The following is a 24,070-nucleotide window of genomic DNA, read 5'->3' as shown; positions in this document are numbered from 1 at the left end:
TAGCTTCCATTACCGTCGCGAATTACAAAATAGTATATTAAAAAACAAGTTTCGTAAGACACGCTTGAAATGCACGAATTCAAGTTGAAAAACGAGTGGCGAAGCCACGAGTTTTTTAATGAATGAGTGCTTTAAGTCTTATGAAACGTGTTTTTTATGCTATTTTTTGTAATTCGCGTTTTTATACTTTTTTTTAACAAAAATAAAGTAAATTTTGGCAATGTAGGGAAATAGGTATGTAGCAGTTGGTAACACCGGAACACTTGAAAATAGAATCTTTGAATTGACAATTAGAAACTGTCAAAACACAAAATATATTCACCTGAAAAAAATGTTTGATGTACACCTCCCAAAATAAGAGAAATTGCTCAGAGTCAATGTCCTCATCATTGTGGACTTTGTATTCGATGCTAAGAACGTGTTTAAACATCCATAGACAAAAATTGTCACATTGACAACTAGAAAAATTAATGACTCAATGTTACCAACTTGAACTGGTTCCATAAAATGTTACTAAAATCTCATTACAGCATCGGATGCTGTAAGGAGTCTCATTACAGCACCCGTTTGAGTACTGTTATAGCTTCCATTACCGTAGCGAATTACAAAATAGTATATTAAAAAACAAGTTTCGTAAGACACGCTTGAAATGCACGAATTCAAGTTGAAAAACAAGTGGCGAAGCCACGAGTTTTTTAATGAATGAGTGCTTTAAGTCCTATGAAACGTGTTTTTTATGCTATTTTTTGTAATTCGCGTTTTTATACTTTTTTTTAACAAAAATAAACTAAATTTTGGCAATGTAGGGAAATAGGTATGTAGCAGTTGGTAACACCGGAACACTTGAAAATAGAAACTTTGAATTGACAATTAGAAACTGTCAAAACACAAAACATATTCACCTGAAAAAAATGTTTGATGTACACCTCCCAAAATAAGAGAAATTGCTCTGAGTCAATGTCCTCATCATTGTGGACTTTGTATTCGATGCTAAGAACGTGTTTAAACATCCATAGACAAAAATTGTTACATTGACAACTAGACAAATTAATGACCCAATGTCACCAACTTGAACTGGTTCCATAAAATGTCACTAAAATCTCATTACAGCATCGGATGCTGTAAGGAGTCTCATTACAGCACCCGTTTGAGTACTGTTATAGCTTCCATTACCGTAGCGAATTACAAAAACAATATTATAACATCATTTAAGAAGTTTTGTATAATGCGAATTGATCCGTATTGATCCGAATAATAATAATAATAATAAATGTAAATATCGTTCTAAAACCCTTAATAAAGTATTATTGTTATAATGTGATTTTATTTTACTATTTTCCAAATTGCAACTATACGACTGCGAATCTAATCCGCGCCGATTGTAATCCGCATTTGATTTTAGAGCACATAAAATTTGTAAAAAAGGTGCGGATTACATTCGAGAAAATACGGTATAGCGCAGTTTGCATTTAGGTAGTCTCCTGTGCATATCATGCAGAGCTCCTTATTACTACTGTATCTTCATGTTGAAACACAATTGACACATATCATATATATCGTTGATAAGCTATTATGCCTGCCATTGCATATCTCATGAATTACTTTGATAGTTTTGAAACTTCTTTCCTTTAGTTCGTTGTGAATGTCTTCCGTAGATATTGAGGGATACAAGTTTCTGACCAGATCATCACTTTCATATGCCTATGAGCTTCGTTTCGTATTTATGTTATTCAATAATAGAATTATTTATTAAAACTGTTAATGCTTAACATTAACATTAATTACTCGTCATCATTGTTGACATTAACTGTAATTTGTTATTCGTCATGCACATCTTATAGTTGAAGTTACCTTCTTGTAAGCTCTTTTTTAGATTTAGTAACCATTTACATTACTCAAAATCGCCATCGGTGGCTTGGCAACTTTTGGTATTTTATATACTTACCTTGCATGCAGTGATTCAAAAGTCGATGATGTAACTGAAATCCGATTTGTAACAGCCAATTTTAAGACGAAATGAAGGAATACTTTTTCTCAATTAGATTTTGTTTTGAAATAATTGACTTTAAACTTTTATAACTATAAAAAGTACCTTATATTTACCATAGAAAAATTAATTTTAAGTAGAAATAAAAGATAGGTTTGTGTTCTCGAGATAATCGCCTTCAAGGTTTCATTTTTAATAACTGGTAACAAAAAATAATAATAAAGGTCAAAAAACTAAAAAAATGTGACAGTTAATACACAATGTTATTACACTGAATTTGATATATTCTATTGCGCTAAATATTTGAATTATTTCTTGTTTTTATCTTCTTAAAAAAATCTATTTGCATATAAAAGCCAATAAAACTTAAAAACGTAACTTTAAAACAATTAAAATATCATTATTTTATGAATAGATTCATAGTTTTTCTAATAATTTTTGTTTTGTTTTTTTTTAGGTTTTATGATGAAAATGTCCGGAAACAACGAAAGAAAAATTCGCGATGTTCGAGACGTTTGGGGTTATAGCATAGAAGAGAAAGAAGCCCAAAAAATTTCCTTAGATAATAATGCAGAAACAAAGATCAAACATAAATATAAAACATTGGAAAGACATTTAAGTATGAAAAAAACAATTCGAAAAAAGATGATGCGCGATTTACGGGAAATAGGAGATGCTTCAAACGAAACCCAAAACGATACAAACGTTGGATTTTTAGAGCAGATTCGAACGGATCAACCGCCTTCGGCCAACGTCGACAAACCTAGCTTATGGAAAAGACTTACGAAAGGCTGGGGTCACTCTTAATATATAAATTTTGAGAAGATTTATGTTTCATTCGTGTATTTTTACGTTTACTATTTTTTCTTCTCTCTTCATTGGGGTGAACGCTTTAGCTTTAATTTACTATCGTATCTAGATTTTACGATTAATCAGTGAGCTGTTCCTAAAAAAAAATTTACGATAATTACTTAATTTGTAGAGAATTACTTAGATGTTTATAATAATTATTAAAAAAAATTAATAATAACCCAATCTTGTAAACCCATGTTTTATATATAAATATATTTATTTATGTATTGTTATTAGTCGAGAGTTTACGTTGTTACTTCGTTAAGACATTAATTACATCTGACATGTCTCTTTGAAAACAAAAAAAATTATGTAGTTTTATTGAAATTTTAACCCTCCAAATCCGAAATAATTAAGTTAAAAAGAAAGATTTGTTTAAACTAAAATTAAAGCATAAGAATCAATATTTAATATATGCAAGTGTTAACGTAAGACTAACGAATAACATTACTCTTTTTTGTTAAATCCTAAAAAATGTTCGTCCCTTACAACAATTTTTTAGATCCTCTTTACTTGAAATGATCCATTATGTAACCTTTCTGTCAAGGAGGTCCTACAGATACTCTATTCTATAGTAACCTATAATCAATGCTCCCCGTACTCTACTTCCACCATATATAATTACTAATATTTACATGCACGTATAGTAATAACACTGTAACATAGAGACATTTTTATTTTTACCAGTTATGCACAAATAGTGTAATACACATTTCAGAAAATGACAAATACAGTCTAAGGTTCGAACTTATCCTTGAAAGTTTGTTCCTGCATTTATTTTTTAAGTGAGTATAAGACGAGAAAAAATAAGAATTGTTACGAAACTTGCAAAGGATCCTCAAAATCGACGGATATTGCGATACCATCATGGTAAAGGAAGATGGAATATGAGATAAGAACTAGGAATTGTGTATTGAATAAGCCTTAAGCACAAACGGCACTGCGTGAAGCCTACAAGGGTTTTGTGGCGTACACAGCCCAATTACCCAAACTTAACAAATTGCTGTGTTACCATTTTGTTAATATTTTTGATGTAAATTATTCGATTACAAACATTCAGTAAGTCAACACGTCTTTGCGTTTTGATTTTTTAAAAGAGTTTAAATTATATTAACTACAACTCTTTATTGGTGACCCCGTTGAATTGAACCTGCCCCCGATAATAAATTAAAACCTGTATCCGGCAAATTAGAACCTGCACACGAAGATGATTTGAACCTACCCCCGACGAATATTTGAACCTGCCCTAACGATTATTTTAAACCTACACGCGAACCACATCGCTCCAGACAACAGCAGAGCAACAGCCCAGTTGTCCCAGACCCCTTCCAGTTGCCCCAATCAAGTTGCACCAACTCCTTCGCTGCTACTACTGTGTTTAAAAACTGCCTTGCAGCCCCTACTAGCGACCCGTTATATTTTTCCTTTGGATTCGTGGAGGACGGTTTGTGTAAGGCTCTAGTTACTCTTTCTTAACTAAGAAAATTTAAACGAAAAAGCAGCGAATTACATTCTATATTCTTCATCAATTGTCATATTTAACATCCAACAGTTTTATTTTCATTATTAATATAATTTTGTACAATGGTGGATGCTACTATCGGCGACAATTTTGACTTACACATTATTACGAAATTTACTTTACCGCCTTTTTGGACTTCAAATCCAGCAGCGTGGTTTACGATTATTGAATCACAATTCGTTTTGTCACGGCTGCAAAACCATAAAACAAAATATCATTTAGTTCTAACTCATCTTCCAAACGATGTCATCACAATAATTTTAGACGTTATTCAAAATCCCCCAGTAGATAATTTGTATATGTCACACAGAGACGTCTCGATGACTTGCTGTCAAATTCTCAAATGGGTGATCAAAAGCCGTCAGAATTTTATAATAGATCAATGTTGGCTACTACCGGCGGTTCACAGGTAGTCAGCAGAGAATTGCTAATGAGGCTTTGGCAAAAAAGAATCCCGAAGGTGATATCAGTTGCTTTGTTATCTTCTGGCAAAAATGATGTTGCTGACCTTTTGTCAATTGCGGACAAAATATGGGAAGCTCTGCAACTTTCACCCAATTCAACTTCACCCAATCCAACTTACATACCCAAAATTCATAAAATTTCGTCTAATTCCTCTCTCGCGACTCGTTCCCAAGAAGATATAACAGCATCTCTTCAAAACCTTTCAGTCACTATTCAAGCCTTATCCCAACGACTTTCGTCTCTAGAAGATAAAATGTCTTTAGTAAATTTCAAACGTGATGACAACAATATACCCCCCCAATGCTATCATAGTTGCCATCACTCCAGAAGTAGATCGCGCTCCTCATCCCAACATTCGCGTGGTAGGTCAAATTCCTCTGCGCCTTCTAATATATGTTGGTATCACCATAAATTCGCTGATAGGGCGGAGAAATGCCAAGGATCTTGGTGTAAATTTTCCACATCGTTCAACAATAAAACAAATAATTTGTCCCACCCAAAAAACTAATACCCAGTTTCAATAGAAAACCATCTTTTTCCAAATTCAAAATTTCGCCAAAATGGCAATCCCAATTTTCTATCAATCCTACAAGTTCCCGTCTTTTCATTTTCGACAACCAAAATAATCAAAATTTTTTAATTGACACTGGAGCCGATGTTTCTGTATTACCTGTTTTATTCAAATCGAAAACAAGATACCATCTCTTCGCTTTCCGCTGCCAACGGTACAACAATTAAAACCTACGGCAAAAAACAACAACTAACAGTTTCATTAAATCTAAGAAGGAATTTTCCTTTCATTTTTACCATCGCCAATGTTAAAAACCCAATCATTGGCGCTGATTTCCTTCATAAATTCAATCTTTTAGTTGATATTAAAAACAAGCGATTAGTTGATTCAACAACAAAATTATTTTTAATCGGTTCTATTGTCAATACTAATACACCAACCCCAAAAAACTTTTCTATTGAAACTGCATATACAAAACTTCTCAACTCATACCCAAACTTGACATCTACACCAGATTTTTCAACACCTGTTCAACACACAACTACTCACAAGATTATAACAAATTCACACCTTCCTTTTTGTCGTCCCAGGAGATTACATTCACAAAAGTACAATATTGCCAAAAAAGAATTCGAGTACATGGTTTCTATTGGAATTTGCGGGCCCTCTTCTTCCTCTACGGCATCCGCTTTACACATGGTTCCGAAAAAAGACTCTGACGATTGGCGACCATGTGGCGACTACCGACACTTGAATAATGTCACAGTCCCTGACCGATACCCTTACCACACATTCAAGATTTTAACCTCCATTTACATGGATGTAAAATTTTTTCAAAAATCGACTTGGTGAAGGCGTATCATCAGATACCTATAGAAGAAGAAGACATCCCCAAAACCGCAATAACAACACCTTTCGGTTTATTCGAATTTACTCGAATGCCTTTTGGTCTGAGGAATGCAGCTCAAACTTTCCAAAGATTTATTAACGAAGTGCTTTCTGGGCTGCATTTCCTCTTTGTTTGCCTGGACGACATCCTCGTTGCCAGTAAAAGCGAGGAAGAGCATTACAAACATTTAGAACAATTGTTCAAAAGATTAAGTTCTTATAACATCTCTATTCAACCTACGAAATGTGAATTTGGTGTAACTTCTCTAAATTTTCTAAATCATCAAATTTCTGCCGAAGGAAAAACTCCTCGACAAATTCGTTATCTGAGTTATATCACCCAGTTCACATCTGAACTTAAATATATTAAAGGAGATTCGAACGTTGTGGCAGATACTTTGTCGCGCATTAATGTTGAATCCCTTAATTCCGATTATCCAGATTTAAAATCTATTAAAATTGCTCAAGACCAAGATATACAATTAACGCACTTACTCAATAAACAATTTTCCAACAAACATTTACGCAATTTTCATTTATCTCAGCAAAAAATTGAAGAATCAGATTTTAAACTTTGGTGCGAAATATCTTCACCATTGCCAAGAATTTACGTGCCAGATAAATTTAGAAAAATCATTTTCCAGAAATTTCACAATATTTCACATTCCGGAATACGTGCAACTGTTCATAACCTTAAATCCCGTTTCTATTGGCCACATATGTTAAAAGATATTCAGTGGTGGACAAAAACATGTTTACCATGCCAACGAGCCAAAGTGAACAAATATACAAAATCACCTATCCAAAAAATCCATATACCAAGTGGTAGATTTGATCACGTTCATATCGACTTAGTTGGCCCTCTTACACCTTCTAAAGGCTATACGTACTTACACACTGCAATTGACCGCTTCACTCGCTGGCTAGAAGCTTTTCCGCTCAAAGATATCGCCGCTTCAACGATAGCCGATACTCTCTTTCGAAATTATTTCTCTAGGTTCGGAATACCTCACACCATCACGCATGACCAAGGTAGACAGTTTGAATCTTCGTTATTTTCGAAGTTTACCAATATTTTAGGTACTCGCCAGATTCACACATCCTCTTTCCATCCGCAAAGTAATGGCATTTTGGAGAGATTCCATCGAACTCTCAAAACAGCCTTAATTGCCAGAGGTAGCAAGAGCAACTGGTATGACGATCTTCCCGTCGTTCTTTTAGGCCTCAGATCTTCCCTTAAGGAAGACCTTGGCTGTTCCTCTGCCGAACTTGTTTACGGCCAACCTCTCCGACTACCTGGTGAATTCTTCATAAAATCACAACATTCGTTAGAGACGGAGCCCATTTTGCAGAATTTGCGTGAAACATTTTCAAACCTACAACCAATCGAAACGTCATTTCATTCACGAACAAACCTTTACTTCATAAAGATCTTTTTAAATCTGATTACGTCTTTATCAAAATTGAAGGCATGCAACCTTCACTTACCCCTCGTTACGAAGGCCCTTTTAAAATTCTTAAAAGACTTCGAACGACATTCATAATTTCAAAAAATAATAAGGACTTACCTATAAATATAAATCGTTTAAAATCTGGTTTAAAACCCGCATTTTTACTTAATGACAAGTCAAATAACTGCCATAGTAACGACGCATTGTCTACCAAAAAACAAGTCAAAGTTCACTTTAATTTTTCTTGCTAACTTATCTTTTATTTTCGTACTTTTAATATTGCTTTTTACGTGTAGTTTTCTTGTGAAAGGGGGAGTAACTGTAGCGTACACAGCCTACCTTCACATAGAAATTATAAACTTTTATCAAATTACCCAAACTTAACAAATTACTATGTTACCATTTTGTTGATATTTTTGATGTAAATTATTCGATTACAAACATTCAGCAAGTCAACACGTCTTTGCGTTTTGATTTTTTAAAAGAGTTTAAATTATATTAACTACAACTCTTTAGGTTTGAACTGCGGTTATCATTTCAAGAAACAAAATGGATAGAAGGTGAATGTTTAAGAACAATAGGAAGACAATTTCTACAACACAACCGGTGAACATGATGTGTTCTTTATAGCTTTTTCTGCAAACAGGAATATGGTTGTGAGTTCAACACTATTCCCACATAAGAACAAAGTTACCTGTATATCACTAGATGGAATAACAAATAACCAAATACCGAAGAGTATTGTGGATGAAAACCAGCATGCTGTGGATTAGACTATTTCTTAGCGCAAGCAAAATTTTGATTCAGAACTTGTAAAAAACGTAACCGAAATAACACAACTTCGAGCAAGTCCACCAAAAGCAAGGAAACAACCATGAACAGATACCGCACCATTGATGAAGACTGGAATCAAATTAAAACAACTAGGGGCACAACTGCCGTAGAAGTATTGGAAGTGACAAAAAAAAGAAAAACAAAGTCACAGTTCGACAGAAATGTAGAGACGGCATAGGGCAAAAAAATGAAGAATAAAAATCCAAAAAATGCCTATGAACATATAAAGAGACAAAGAGACTGTCAGGATTAAAGCCTCACAACCACATGCATAGACATGAAGATACTGAAAAATACTTGGAAGGATTATTTCAATGAATTGCTGAGTATTGAAAATGAATGCAAAATTCATGCATGCATTCGTATGCAAAAAAGATTATCGGCAAATATCAAACAGGATTTAGGAAAGGAAAATCTGTCTTTAACGTCTTTAGAAAATTGAACATAAGATAGTAGGATTAATAAAAGCTACATTAACAAGCACCGATACATGTGTTAAATTGGCTGCATATGCATGGATATCAACATTATGAGAAGAACAATGAAAGATGCAGATGAAACGTACAAACCTATGAAAGAAACTGCTAAAATAATAGGATTAAGAATTAATAACGAAAAAGCAAAAGACATACGCCAAAGCAGAGCCAAACCTATGCCTCAAAAAATTACGAAGGGTCAAATCAAATCTATAAAAGTATATTATTACTTCGCTGTAGAATTAATAAGTCTTAGCACAGAAGAGGAAGAGATCCGAAGAAGAAATATGTTAGTTAACAAAGCATGTTCTGTTGGTGTAGAAGCAATGGGCTCAGCATCAATCCAAATAAAATCGAAATAGTCTTTCACTCGGAGAAGGAAGCTACGAATAGAAGCATAGGAAGCTATTAACCTCAAAACAGAACTTAAATATCTAGGGATAATACTAGACAGTAAACTAAACTGGAACTCATACGTAGACAAGGTGGGGAAAAAGGCCATCACGAATGGCTCATTGGGCCTACGTAACAATAATCAGATCCATGGTCGCCTACGTCTCATTGGTTTGGTGGCCAAAAACAAAACATAAGACAGCACAACTGTTGCCACAAATCCAGCGGTTAGCATGTCTTAATATAACGGGTTCAATGAGATCTTGTCCGACGGCTGCGTTGGAAGCCCTACTCGGTCTCACACCACTTCATTTATATATACAAAAGGAGGCAGCTTCAAGTTACCAAAACAAATATTACAGTTATAGTGAACATGGATGTAGTGCATTTATATTACAGTTCTGATAATTGTCAGGTGCTTCTCAAGAATTTTCTGTGATCATGGGCGTAGGAAGGACCCTGCAATTATACAATTTGTAACGCTTCTCTGCAATTGTTCTGTAATCATGGGCGAAAGAAGATTTTGTACTAAAGATGTAAATACACTTCTGAACATTATAAGATAATACAATATTAGGACAGAACAAAACCAGTCTAAATTATCAGAGTGTAGCCTGAGGTTGTAGATTTCGGTGACTTCATATGATGTAAATATCTGATATGCTATTTGCAAAAAGTACTTTACAAATGCGATAAGCTTTTTGATAACAAATAAAGTCAATCAATTAGATATTTTAACCAATACTCAACATTACGTCGCCGAAGATTATTACTATTTTTCCGCACGCAAAACCCGGAAGTATACCCATAGGACGTCAGAAATCGATACCCAATACCAATTCATGCTCTATTCCTGGAATTACCAAGATATTCATGATTCCCACCCTACCACGAAGCATAATCGTCAGGATGCATGATTACTCCCACAGACTGCAAACGACTCCAACCAGAACTCCCCAAAATAGTACGTGACGTCCCACTATCTAATAACCCCTTAAATCTCTGAGCCAAAATAATGACATCGAGATAAGAACGCGAATCACCCCTCGCACTATCGAGAATAAAACCTAAAACACTCTGTATGCGGATATTCAGATCGGTCGATTTTGATGACTTGCGGCAAGGACTACCATACACTTGCGTCGATTCCTGGTTCCTAACATGATAGACAATTCCTGTCCATACAGTAAAATCCAACTCCCCACAGCTATAACATCTCTTCTGGAAACGCTCCGGACAAAAGTTCTTCATATGACCTGGCAGGAAGCCCTAATACTCCCTATACATAAAAGTGGCGAACGTGATTTAGTTTGTAACTACAGACCTATCTCTATTCTCTCAATCGCCTCTAAAGTCTTTGAGCGTCTTGTTTACGATCTTATTATGTATAGTGTTAAATCATCTATAATCCCTGAACAGCATGGCTTCTACCAAGGCAAGTCAGTGGAATCTAATCTAATCTCTTATTCCAACTTTTTACTAAGCTCTCTTGATGACAATTGCCAGGTAGATGCCCTATACACCGATTATAGCAACGCGTTGGATAAAATTGATCATGGAATCCTTTTAACTAAACTTGCTAATTTTGACATTCCAATTGGTTTAATTTCCTGGATTTCATCTTACATCTCCGGCAGATCGCAGGCTGTTAGCATAGGTAATTACCGCTCTGATATTTCTTCTGGCGTCGCTCAGGGTAGTCATCTGGGACCGCTTTTCTTTCTACTCTACATTAACGATATCCATGCATGCTTTCACCATTCAAATTTTCTACTTTACGCCGATGATAGCAAGATATTTAGCCGCATCTGTTCTACCGACGACTGTGCGAAACTGCAAGACGATTTAAACAGGTTACATGAATATTGTTTAAGAAATAACTTGTTCTTAAACCTTGATAAATGCAGTAAAATTACATTTACTCGTAAACGCTATCCTGTCGTCTTTGATTATTTCCTTGGCTCAACTATCCTCAGACAATCCGAATGCGTGAGAGACCTTGGAGTTATTTTTGACTCTAAACTCTCTTTTTCGGCTCATATTGACTATATTGTTAACAAGGCTTCTCGCATGCTGGGATTTGTATGTCCTTAATTACGCATCTGCCGTTTGGAACCCTCAATATCATACCTACATCGACCGCCTGGAACAAGTCCAGAAGTGTTTTGCTCGGTATTTGTCGTATAAATTTTGCTCACCGTATTGTAATTATGTGCAGCGATGCACAGTTTTTGGTCTCATGCCGCTCTCTTCCAAACGCAAAAATAATGACTTAACCCTACTTTATAAAGTGTGCAATGGCCTTATTGACTGCTCCGCGATCTTGTCCGAGTTAAAATTTAGAATTCCTGTCCGACCGTCTCGCGACTTGTCTTTATTTTCGGTGCCTCGTACTAATACAAACGCCTTTTCAAATGCCGCGGTTCCACGCCTTATGTACACGTTTAATTGCTGTGGCTCAGGTCTCGATATGTTCAACACCTCTACGGCGACATTCAAGAAAAACATTTGCCACTTGCATTGTCAGTAGCATTGCGTGCGTTATCTGATAGCTGAGCGAGTCGTTGATATTGATATTATTATTAATATCATTAAACATATTGTCATTTTATTTTTGTTATTATTTTATTTTTTGTTAATTTTTTCCTTTTTGCTGGTTTTTGTTTACTTTTATATATATATATTTTGTTATTATTATTAACATTAATTTTTGTATTGTTCTTCTTATGTATTATTAGTGGATACTTCACTGGGCCTGTCCTATTTGTATCCCAAAGATTACAAATAAATAAATAAAAAACGGTCCAATTTCATAAAGCCGTGTGTCCACTACCAAGTTTTCTTGCGGAAGTTGCTTCCAGAAGTTTTTGTCGTGTAAACACGTATTAGAAGTCGACTTCCAGAAGTCACGGCTTGCAGAAGTTACTTGCAGCAATTATGTGGAAACATGTGTTTGTTGCTTGCTGGAAGTAACTTGAACGACTTGCTGTGAACTACAAGTGTTTTGAAGACTTGCAGAAGAAGTCGGGTATACGTGAGTAAACGATTTGTGGTATTCTCTTCTGTTTTCAGTTTTGTTTTGTGTTTTTTTTTGAGTTCTTTTCAAAATTTATAAAAATGGACAAAAATAAATTCGTTTGGAGTAGTGAAAAAACACATTTGGTAATTGAAAAACAAGAAAATTATCCTGAATTATGGGACACGTCCTCAAAAGACTATAAGAATAAAATTAAAAAACAAAATGCTTTAAAGGCAATAGCCGGTTTTTGGGAGGTATAGCCAATCTCATTTTAGTATCCTGCTTTTGAATACTTGTTTGAATTAAAGATAAAATGTATTCAAAATCATCATTAGACATTTTCAGGAAATTTTTCAGCTGCATGGAGTCTTCGGTCCGCAATTCTTCAAGTAATGTATTTTGGAAACTTAAATCTACGCGCCGCAGCACCCAATTTCTCACCCAAACACTTCTTTTTGTTTTTTTTTAATTTGTTTCTTTTTAATTAAATATGCTGCGATGGCAGCTGCCAATCTTATTTTGCCACAAGACATTTTTATACTGTCATTCGTAAAAAAAGCAAACTACTGCAAGCTGTACTCACATTGTGTGGAAACACGTCTGCAATTTAACTTCTACAAACTACTTCTGGAAGCAAACTTCCGCAAGTTTCGGTTTGAGTGGAAACACTTCAGCAAATACTTGCAGAAGTTCTTCCGCAAGTGACTTGCTAGTGGACACACGGCTTAACAGCAAGCTTGTACGTTAACACAAGCTGAGTTAAACGGGAAATATCCAAAGGTTTCGCCGTGGCTCCTGTCTGAAAATGCCATTAAAAGAAAAAGGACAACAGCGTAAGGGAGAATTAGTAAATGAATTTCTGAGGTTCTCTCTAAAATATCGCCTATGTGGAACAATGACCTCAAATAATAATAGTCGGCCAAAGAAGTGATATGCGCTAAAATTTGACAAAGTGACGCTAAAATTAAAAAATATAATAACTAGGACAATAAACCTCTCCCTCTATGTTTCCCCAACTCTGTGAAGACGGCTGGATTCCTCTAACCCAGTTCCTCACCAATGGTGAGAGGAGGGAGTAATCAACAACAAAAAAAAACAACACATACAAGACAAGACCTAAATAAAGAAATCTCATTGCCAATCAGATTATTATATATAAAATAAAATTATAATGAACAAAAATTTAAAGAAAAACATAAATAAATCAAACCGACGAGTTGGTGGCACTTTTTAGAATAAAATAAAAAGAGTGTTTTCTTATTATAAAGCACAAAAATAAACGAAAATTTGACTAAATAAGGTTTAAATTTTTAAGAAAAAAAACCGTAACACTTAATATATGAAATAATCTGCAATGATAAAAACAAAGCGATAAAAATATTAAAATATATTTATTTTTCAAATATAAACTATACAACAGATTATAACATTATGGAAATTGAAACTAAATAATTAAGAAAATAGGTACAACGTAAAAAAATCAATTTTGAAGGTGAAAAACGAAGTTTGAAATATTAATTTTCTCTAATAAACAGTGATGTTAGAACTTAAAACAAGAAAAAATATTTAAAAGATTATCACAGAACAAAATTAAAATTGAACAGGCTTGTAAAAAGCATCACAATGAAAAAAAAAAGTGTAATCACTGATTTTTATCGAGGTCATCTGTAAGTATAATAAATTTAAACACCACCACAAAATAAAATTGAAAATAAAAGGAATCTTAATAATTTTCTTTTTTATTGCAAAATCACAACCAAATGTATTATATTTCAAGTGTAAATATAAATTTTAATTTGTTCTTTTTGTATGAAATATTTCAAAAATATACATAGAAATGAGTTAATTAATTATTTACTAAAAATGACTTAACAAAGATAAAAACAAATTGGTTCCAATAATAAAATTAAAAATAAAATTAGCTAGTTAAAATGAATTAATAATTTAAATCTTATGAACCAAATTCTTCAGTTGTTGGATCAATAGGTTTAAAAGTATAATCTCCACGTCCGTCTAAATACAAAACATGTTCGTGGTGTTGCCACAAAGATTTTCGGTGGGACACTGTAAACAATGTAATCCCAACTTCCCTACAATATTTATACATACTTCCTTCAACATCAACAGAAACCGCACTTGTACATTCATCCAAAATTGCAAATTGTGGAGCATGATAAAATAGACGTGCCATAGCAATTCTTTGCTTTTCACCACCACTTAAAACATCTAACCAATCGGCAACCGCGTCCAAACCGTGTTCGCGTTTCAATAAATATTCAAGTTGAACCAATTTTAAATGTCCAATTAGTTCCTCATCGGTGACATTGCGCTTTTTAGCGTCTGCGTTGGAATGTGGATAAATAATTTGATCTCTTAAACTTCCCAAGGTCATGTAAGGTTTTTGAGGGATATAAAATAGTTTTCCTCTAGGAGGTTTCGTTAATTCACCGCCGAATAATGGCCAAAGTTCACCAAGTATTCTAAATAACGATGATTTTCCTGATCCGTTTGGTCCACAAACTAAAACATTCATTCCTGAACGTACTTCAAACGATAATTCTTTGATTAAAACGTCTCCATTGGGCGTTATTAAAGGAACTTTATCGAATTTAATAACGTTATCTTTAAAAATTAATTTCCCACCGTTTATATTTAAATTTTCCGATCCTTTTACCATGGTTCTTTTGTATTTTCCAGCGTTTAAGTCGTCCAAAACTTCTCTTAATTGAGTAACGCGCGATGTAAAACCTGCTAAACGGGTTAATTCTCGTCCAGCTAAAACTAACCTTCCTATAGCCTCAGCCAATTTAACTAACATTCTTCCGTAAGTATAATATAATCTTGAACGTTCGTTTTGTCCCATATTAGATAACTCATGATCCGTTGATAAAAACGGTCTGGAAACCACCCAAAAACCAACAACGCTGGCAAAATATTTCGCTACGATATTATCAATAACCCCCATAAATACTCTAAATTGTAAAAACTTTCTCAAATGATTCAGCAACTTATTAAAACTAGCCATTAAAGTGACCTTTTCGCGATCATTTCCATTATAAAAAGCTACTTCTTCCGAATAAGTAATCAATCTGGCGTTTATATGTCTATATTCTCCTTCTAATTTTTGTTCTGTCGCCGTCATTTTACCTGTAGGGCGTCTTAAATGAGTTAAAATCACACCAGAAATAAGAAGATAAGACAACATCGCCAATGGAGTACTTCCACCTAACGTTGCTGTTAATCTATAAACGTAAATACCAATATCCAAGATTGGTTTTGCAGTGTTACAGTATAGCTCGGCTATACTTTCGCAGAATTTATCTACATCGGTCGTTAAAAGTTGATCAGCGTTTGCGATTCGATTGTCTAAATTCGACATACGATAATAGGTGAAACCTTTTAGATAGTCATTGTAAAGACGGCGAGTCATATTGTTGCGTAAACGAATTTTTAATTCGCCGATTGAATATTTTAGGGTGTTATTTACAACCGAAATTATCGGCATGGCGCAGAGAAATACGAATAAGCGGCGCATGAATAACGATCTGTTGCTTGAAACTATTGCGCTGAAATTAGAAATAATTTTATTAAAATTATATCAACTAAGTACTTAAAATAAATGTTAAGGAAGATTTTTGATTCATAAACTCCTTAATAAAATATCAAATAAAACTTAACCGCGGTTTTGATTGTATGCAAAAATATGAAAATAAGCCAGAATTAAGGCTTAACTTGACGATTATTTCATTGTTAAAAAGTCTAGCCAAAAAGTAGAGGTCAAAAGGCGATATCAAAATACAATACTAACATTAAATGATCAGTCACCTAAACAAAATCCAGCAGAAAAAAATCAGTAGTTAAGAATAATAAGAAAGAAGTCGAAAAAAAAACCTTAATAATAAAGAAACGTATCGGAAAAATGAGAACGAAAATAAAAAAGAATGAATAGAAAAGAAATAGAATTAGGAAAAGAATTTGAGAAGGCAGACTTGGAAATATTGGTGGTAGCAGAAACAAAGAAAAAAAGAAGTAAGAGAATGGAATTACAAAATGGATATTGATATGGAGTGGATTGGATAAAAAGGAATAGAACGAACGCGGCAATAAGTTGTATAATTAAGCAGTATTGGAAAGTATACTGACAATGAGTACAGTGCTAGCGTAAAGTAACCCCCCCCTGTTTAACTTCCGAACAAATTGAGATATCACTATGAACAAAAAAACGTCAGTTTCTATATTTTATCAGCACAAATATTTTCTTATGGAAAATTTTGCCATCACTTTTAGTTTTTCCGGAAAATAGATCAACTTTGTTTTTTTAAATGGAACACCCAGTATATTATGGTATCTTCCGAAAGATGAAAACAATACGAATCCAACGGTACCTCACAATCAAATATCGGTTTATTAGTTTTTCGCATAAAAATTAAACAAAATGCGGAATTTTGCCGGAAAAACCAACGTATCTTCGTCGACTACCTGTCGAAATGCAATCGGCCAGGTAAATGGTGGACGGTAAGTACAATTACTTATTTTTTTTAGAAATGAAATAAAAGTTGTTTGGAAGTATATTAAATTTATGAATTAATCATATTTTATCAAAAAATATTTATAAAGAAAAAAAGTCAATATAAGAAATGAAATTTTCTTATTAAAGATTTTGCTAGTATAGGTGACGGTTGAAAAATTTGCTTAGTGTTGTTATTGAATAATAAAAGAATTTTTTATTTATTAAGAATCAAATATTAAGTAAATTGTTCGATATGATTACCTTGAACTTCTAGGCAGTGGTACCATCTTTGTAGTGTTTCCTCTCTCACACGGCTTAACATGTGATCAATATTTTGGCAGACGTCAATAATTTTTTGTTTTAAATCCTCAATTTCATATACTACCCACTACCCAACGGAATTTCATATACCTTGGATTTTAAATAACCCCATAAAAAGAAATCTAAAGGTGTCAGATCTGGTGATCTTGTTGTCCATTAAAATTTTTATCAAGATAATTTCGTACCATTGGCGCATAATGTGGAGGTGCTCCGTCTTGATGAAACACTAGTTCCATTTCAAAATCGTCAGAATTCTGTTGTACAATTTGCAAAAGTCTTGAAAAAAAAACATTTACTTTCTAATGAAATTGAGTGATAACGTCACGATATTCATGTGGATTAACATCACGCCGATGCAATTTTCCACCCAAAAAGAAAGTACATTCATCACTGAAACAAATATGTTTCAAGTATAATCGATTTCGTTCAACCATATTTGTCATTAGCTCACAAAATTCTGTTCTTCTATATCAGGGTCATCTTCTGTTAATTCATGAAGCATTTTTATTTAAAATGGATGATATTTATTCTTCTTTAAGTATTTCCACGTCTTCAAACAACGACGCGGAAATATTTAACACATCACACGTTGATGCGATAGCAGCAGACGACATCATGGGCACATTAAATACTTCTGTTAATATCTGACGACCAGTTCTTTTGCGGTCTTCGACGCTTCCAGTTTCCAAAAACTTATTCACAAGCTCTCTTAAATATTTTCGACTAATTGAATGTTCAGGAAATCGTTCCTTAAATTGTCGCCCTGTTTCATGTAGATTTCTGTCAGCACGAGCGAATATTAAAATTGCTTCGATATTGTACTCTAAACTCCTTCTAGCCATTTTGATCTCGCCTTTCTTTGGTTATACTTGGTCGGGTAGAATTCAAAGATAGAAATGAAGGAAAATATTTGCATGCTGCCTTAAATACAAAATTTCAAAGTACCTACAAACTTTAAAATTGTTGTTATGACAATTTTTTCTTAGAAGTTTTAAAAAGAACTTTCTTTTTATCCTTTTCTTGTATTGATTGTTTCATAAAAACATTCTAAAAGAATTGCTGATTTTAACCCTGCTTAATCCGAGCGTAGACCGACCTTTAACTGACCGTCCACCATTTATCTGGCCCATTGTATCTCGACAGGTAGTCAACGAAGATACGTTGGTTTTTCCGGCGAAATTCCGCATTTTGTTTAATTTTTATGTAAAAAACTAATAAACCGATATTTGATTGTGAGGTATCGTTGAATTCGTATTGTTTTATTCTTTCGAAAGATACCATAATATACTGGGTGTTCCATTTAAAAAAACAAAGCTGTTCCATTTTCCGGAAAAACTAAAAGTGATACCAAAATTTTCCATAAGAAAATATTTGTGCTGAGAAAATATAGAAACTGACGTTTTTTTGTTCATATTGATATCTCAATCTGTTCAGAAGTTAAACAGGGGGGGGTTACTTTACGCTAGCACTGTATGTATAGAGTTGGAAAATATGACCAGCAAGAAAACAGCAACTGGTTTCAATTGAAGAATAGGAGTAAGAGATCAGGCATACAAAACAATGATAGGTAAATATGAAGAAACGAAAAGAAATAATAATGAAATAGATGTAGTAAAATTTCTGCACAATACATAGCCCAATAATAACAAATATGTACCTTATTTGGTCATAAAGATAAATTCACAATATTCACTCAATACATAAATATTCACAAGAATACAACCAACCAGAGCAGAGAGATTAGTGATGGAACGGATAGTGATTTTGCGAAAAGCCGGACTTCTGATGCATTTCTGAAGTGATACCCTACATTGCCACATTATTGCAATATTTGAATAAAAATGAAATTAATAAGAAAGCTGATAAAGATACGTCAACTTATTTGGATCCAAGATACAAAATGAACTTTTTTGATACTGATTTAACTAACGAAGCAACTCTAAAAGGAGGATACTTTAATTAATAATTGGCGATATTTCCACAAAGATCCTTCAAGAAATTAATTTTATAGCGAATTTTGCAAGTTATCGATAAAAAGTGCAACATCGAAAATTTTATCAAAACTTCAAATATTGTTTTCTCAAAAACTATTAGTTATTTTTCAAAACGGGTTGGTTCATTGGAAAAAGGAGACTTTTATTAACATTCCGGGAAATTTTGAAACTCATATTTCTAAAAATGGATTTTATACGAATTTTCAAAACTTAATCGGCGAAAATTGCAAAATTCGAAAAAATTGTCGATCAATTCAAAAATTTATTTCTCAAGAACTAAAAGTGATTTGTCAAAACGGCTTTTTGCATTAAAAAGAGCATACTTTAATTAATAATTGGTGATATTTCCACAAGGATCCTTCAAGAAATGACTTATAGCGAATTTTGAAAGTTATCGATGAAAATTGCAACATCAAAAATTTTATCAAAACTTCATATATTGTTTTCTCAAAAACTATTAGTTATTTTTCAAAACGGGTTGGTTCATTGGAAAAAGGACACTTTTATTAACATTTCGGGAAATTTTCAAAACTTAATCGGCGAAAATTGTAAAATTCGAAAAAATTGTCGATTATTTCAAAAATGTATTTCTAAAGAACTAAAAATGATTTTTCAAAACGGCTTTTTGCATTAAAAAGAGGATACTTTAATTAATAATCGAAAGTGATAACAGCGACAGTCCTGTTAGTAATGAATCATTTAGTATTTTTTTTATGTATATTAAAGTGGGGGATGTAGGTGGATGTCCAGTTACACCCCCCGTTTAAGATATCAACATTTCGATAGTGCCATAATTTTGTGCTATTTATGTACTAATTTTGTACTACATTAAAATGTTTGGTACTAATCATTTAGTATTTATTTTATATATGTAATATATACAGGTGTCCCACGTAACTGGTTCGTTAGAACTTTTTTAGGTTCCACTATTCGTACAGTTTTAAAATTTTGGTAGCATGAGTTGTTTATTCGGAACTTTCGATCTAAAATATTTTCAAGATGGCTGTCACTTCCGGTCTACCGGAAGTAGACTTAAAATTCGTTATTTGAAATGGAATGTTATAGTTTTTATTACACCTTTTAATTGTACGTAAAAAAATATGTTGACTTTCATAAAAGTTATTGATACCTAGCGTTTTTCGTTTTCGAGTTATTTTGATTTTAAGTTTTTTTTGCAAATTTCATCATGCTCTTTAAAACCCCATATCCTAGCCAGCGTTCATTCAAAAAAGCTCTAAATTGGCACGATTACTTTTCGGATGCTGTCAAATAGATTGTCATTTGTCATCTGGTCAAACATTAAATTACCGTTTCTCCATATTCAATGGCGAGGAAGTCGAAAATTTTAAATGGAACGTACTATATTTTATTAGTCTACCCGAAAGGAAATTTAATTCTCTACAAATTATCTATAAACATTCCGAAAAGCCATGACATTTTGACAGTTTTTTGTTTAATCTATTTCTATTATTATTTGTACTATTAACTACGATTAATAATCTTTTAGTTTACTAGCTTTCATTTACCAAAAATTACAAACAGAAGATTAAATAAATGAAACAACGAAAACAAAAAACTGATGACAAAAATTAGATTTGGATAAAAAATCTGAATTTATAATATAAATTTTTTATTAAATTTAATTTGGATATGCAATAAAATACGATAAAATATTTATTATATTTATTTTGTTTCTTTTGGTCGCGATATATCCACAATTAAGAAAATCTTTATCAATTTTTTGGAATTTTTTCTTTGTGATGGGCGTAAAGTTTGTTAGACATCTGTCATTAAGTGTTCGACACGTCTTGTTCAAAAGTTTATTACTTTAGCCATTAATACAAAATGAATTTTAAATATCGGCGTTGGAATAATTTGCCATGATGTTCAATGACTTACACCCGCCGTCAAATGTAACGAATGACAACAATAATACAAACATCGACCAAAAACTGTCAAAATTCCATGGCTTTCTTAATAAAAAAATCTGCAGTAATGAGTCTCCTTACAGCATCTGATGCTGTAATGAGATTTTAGTAACATTTTATGGAACCAGTTCAAGTTGGTGACATTGGGTCATTAATTTTTCTAGTTGTCAATGTGACAATTTTTGTCTATGGATGTTTAAACACGTTCTTAGCATCAAATACAAGGTCCACAATGATGAGGACATTGAACATTGAGCAATTTCTCTTATTTTGGGAGGTGTACATGAAACATCTTTTTCAGGTGAATACATTTTGTGTTTTGACAGTTTCTAATTGTCAATTAAAATTTCTCTTTTCAAGTGTTACGATGTTACCAACTGCTACATACCTATTTCCCTACATCGACAAAATTTATTTTATTTTTCTTAAAAAAAACAGGATAAAAATGCGAATTACAAAAAATAGCATAAAAAACACGTTTCATAATTGTTGAAATCGGATAGTAAATACAAATTTTGCACTGTATATAAAAAAATACTGTATAATAATGAGACGTATTTTTGCAAGCCTTTTGATAATTTATCAGAAATTTTCTTTCCTTCTCTTATAAGTTTAGTTTTTATGGGGAAAGCTATGTTATATAATCTTTCAATTTCACTATGAAAAGCGTTTAAGCATTCTTCAGCCCCTTCTATTACAAGTATACAATCCCAGTTTACGTTGTTAATATCTGATTTAAACAGCTCAATGCTTTTTTCATGTATTTCTCTATAGGTCATAATTTCCATTTTTGACTTACTATCCGCGCTCTGATCCTTTATTCGAATCAGCTGATAATAGTGATCTAAATGGTGTATTTATTTTTAATGCAGTTGCATTAAATCATTCTTATGGGTAGATTCTTGAAGAAACTCCATATTAAAGTCCCCTGATAATACAATTTCATGTACAGGGAAAGTCGTGTGTATGTAATTTAACACATCCCGAAGACTTTCTATAAATACAAGTTTCCAGATGGTGTCCTATACAATGAAACTATAATAAGCCGCCTGTGTTGAAGATTCAATCCAACTACCTTAATTATTTAATCTATACTTTGTTCCTTCATGTACTCTATCATATTAAACATATTACAAGGTGTAACAAAAACTAGAGTGTTTCATTTAAATTTAAAATAACGAAGTTGTGGTCTACTTCTAGTAGACCGGAAGTGGCGACCATTTTGAAAGTATTTTAGATAGAAAGTTTCGCATGATTAACCCCTACTACCAAAATTTCAAAACTGTACAAATTTATGAAGTTCTTACCAACCAGTTACATGAGACACCTGTATAAAAAGAATTCATAGAGATTAAGCGTCGATATATTTTGTAGCTATAAATAAATAATTTTTTGTGTGAGCTGTCATAATTAAGAAAAGTGATCAATTATAAAATTCAATCAAATAATTGACTAGAAATGCTGTTAATACTAATAATACCTGCAATTTTTCTAGTTTGCAGTAAATTTTAAACTGGTATTTTCATATTTTTGCATTATTCAAGTTATTTGAGTTGCTAATTAATTCTAATATTAATTAATAGATGGCACCATGAACAAACATTTCAAAATAAATTTTAGCATTAAAAGATTACATAATTTTAAATTATATAAACCAAGATAAAACCATTCAAGATACTTGTTATCATACAAAGTTAAACATTTTTTAAGTGTCACCAAACAATTTTTTTTAAAACACTTAAGTAATTTATTCTTAATAACTCATTTAAATCTGTCCTTCAAAACAAATTTTTGTTTGGCTTTTCGTTTACTTAATGCAAACATAAATTTTAAATATAAAGACAATATTAAGAAATTAAATTCTTTAACCAAAATTGATTTTATTTTACTTTCTTTTAATACCTTTCTATCATAGTTCCATAACTGATCATCCAAATATCGCAAGCTGACCTTGCTACCAAACTCACAGCAATTAAGAATAATAATCCGGCTTCTGGTGATCTCCATGATGGTACAGCAATTTTAATCAATGCGGAAATTTGTTTCAAAAATTGTTTATCTACTTGTGCTTTTGCGACAGTCTCTTTCTTATCAGAAATCAAATATTTTACTTCATCTTCGAGGTCAACATCAGATGATTTCCTGCAAAAAGACACAACATTTCAAGCAAAAAAAGTATTTAACATTCTGCTGTATCATTGCTTTATAATTCAATAAAAAATTGTTTTTAATGAATGAATTTATAAATAAAATCACGACTAAAAAGACACTTACTTTAGAGCACCTTTTGATTTTCGCTTTTTGGTTAAAATCCATAATAAAGTTGCCGCGCTGGCTGCTAAAATAGCATTGTTTTTGGTAACGTATTTACTGTAATTTGGTGCCATGACACGTCAACGCATCATTCGATAATGAACTTAAATGAACAAGAGAAAAGCTTCTATTAGAACTTTAACCTCTTCCAGGTAACAGTTTTCACCAAATGACTAAAGCCGCGCACTTCATAAAATGACAACAGGGATTGGAAGCCTTTTAGGTGGGGATATCAACGTCTATAGATATTCTATTATATTATTGATATAACGATGACTTGCTTTTGGTCTCTATCTTTGTATTTACATATTAACCTTAGACTTGAGTATAACGAACAGATTACGATGACGATTATCGTTACGTAACCACCTTTTATTTACTTTATTGCACTTATATTGCAATCGAGTTTTCGGCAGGTTAATTAGTATTAATTACGAGTTAATATTTGTTTAATCGGCGATTTTAATGAAACATAACTCAATTATTATAAAATATTTGATTTGGTTTAACAACATTGTTTCTAATTTGAAATTGCGTTTGACGTTTAAAATGTCAATTTAATGACAACTCTTTTTTATTTATTTATTTTTTTTTTTTGATTAACGC

At 32.7% G+C, this 24,070-nt stretch overlaps 2 protein-coding genes and 1 long non-coding RNA gene across 5 annotated transcripts in view; 1 reads left to right on the top strand and 2 right to left on the bottom strand.

Annotated features, from left to right (window-relative positions):
• The window catches only part of LOC139429074 (uncharacterized), a 93,266-nt gene extending 90,269 nt beyond the window's left edge, over nucleotides 1-2,997 (top strand). For both annotated transcript variants that reach the window (XM_071194550.1, XM_071194549.1), the window contains exon 2: nucleotides 2,445-2,997. In XM_071194550.1, the coding sequence (XP_071050651.1) occupies nucleotides 2,450-2,794 (345 nt within the window). In that variant the 5' untranslated portion in view covers nucleotides 2,445-2,449 and the 3' untranslated portion in view covers nucleotides 2,795-2,997. The remainder of the gene's footprint in view (nucleotides 1-2,444) is intronic.
• A 1,341-nt stretch (nucleotides 2,998-4,338) lies between these two features.
• On the bottom strand, nucleotides 4,339-7,840 carry LOC139429073 (uncharacterized). 2 transcript variants are annotated; one of them, XR_011639776.1, is made up of 5 exons: nucleotides 7,794-7,840; nucleotides 7,116-7,601; nucleotides 5,497-5,567; nucleotides 5,120-5,426; nucleotides 4,339-5,067 (listed from the first exon to the last, which is right to left on the bottom strand). It is a non-coding gene; the product is annotated as an uncharacterized lncRNA (long non-coding RNA). The 2 variants fall into 2 exon arrangements; XR_011639775.1 differs by having other exon boundaries at nucleotides 7,120-7,601.
• Nucleotides 7,841-13,770: 5,930 nt separating this feature from the next.
• LOC111418987 (ATP binding cassette subfamily D member Pmp70) lies at nucleotides 13,771-23,970 on the bottom strand. The gene is made up of 3 exons (XM_023051720.2): nucleotides 23,426-23,970; nucleotides 23,054-23,293; nucleotides 13,771-15,964 (listed from the first exon to the last, which is right to left on the bottom strand). The coding sequence occupies exons 1-3, from the start codon at nucleotides 23,536-23,538 to the stop codon at nucleotides 14,350-14,352; spliced, it is 1,968 nt and encodes a 655-aa protein (XP_022907488.2). The 5' UTR covers nucleotides 23,539-23,970; the 3' UTR covers nucleotides 13,771-14,349.
• Nucleotides 23,971-24,070: the final 100 nt, after the last annotated feature.

Source organism: Onthophagus taurus, chromosome 2 (assembly GCF_036711975.1).
Source record: "Onthophagus taurus isolate NC chromosome 2, IU_Otau_3.0, whole genome shotgun sequence".
NCBI lineage: Eukaryota > Metazoa > Arthropoda > Insecta > Coleoptera > Scarabaeidae > Onthophagus > Onthophagus taurus.
Note: the sequence above shows the minus strand (reverse complement) of the source record. Positions and strands in the feature narration are given on the sequence as shown.

Bases quoted from the DNA above. Each gene is read 5' to 3' on its own strand.
- LOC111418987 (XM_023051720.2), bottom strand. From the start codon at position 23,538: ATGGCACCAAATTACAGTAAATACGTTACCAAAAACAATGCTATTTTA. The intron at 23,294-23,425 runs GTAAGTGTCTTT...GTCTTTTTGCAG, and splicing joins AAATCAAAAGGTGCTCTAAA to GAAATCATCTGATGTTGACC. The intron at 15,965-23,053 runs GTATTAAAAGAA...TTCTAATTTCAG, and splicing joins TATGGAACTATGATAGAAAG to CGCAATAGTTTCAAGCAACA.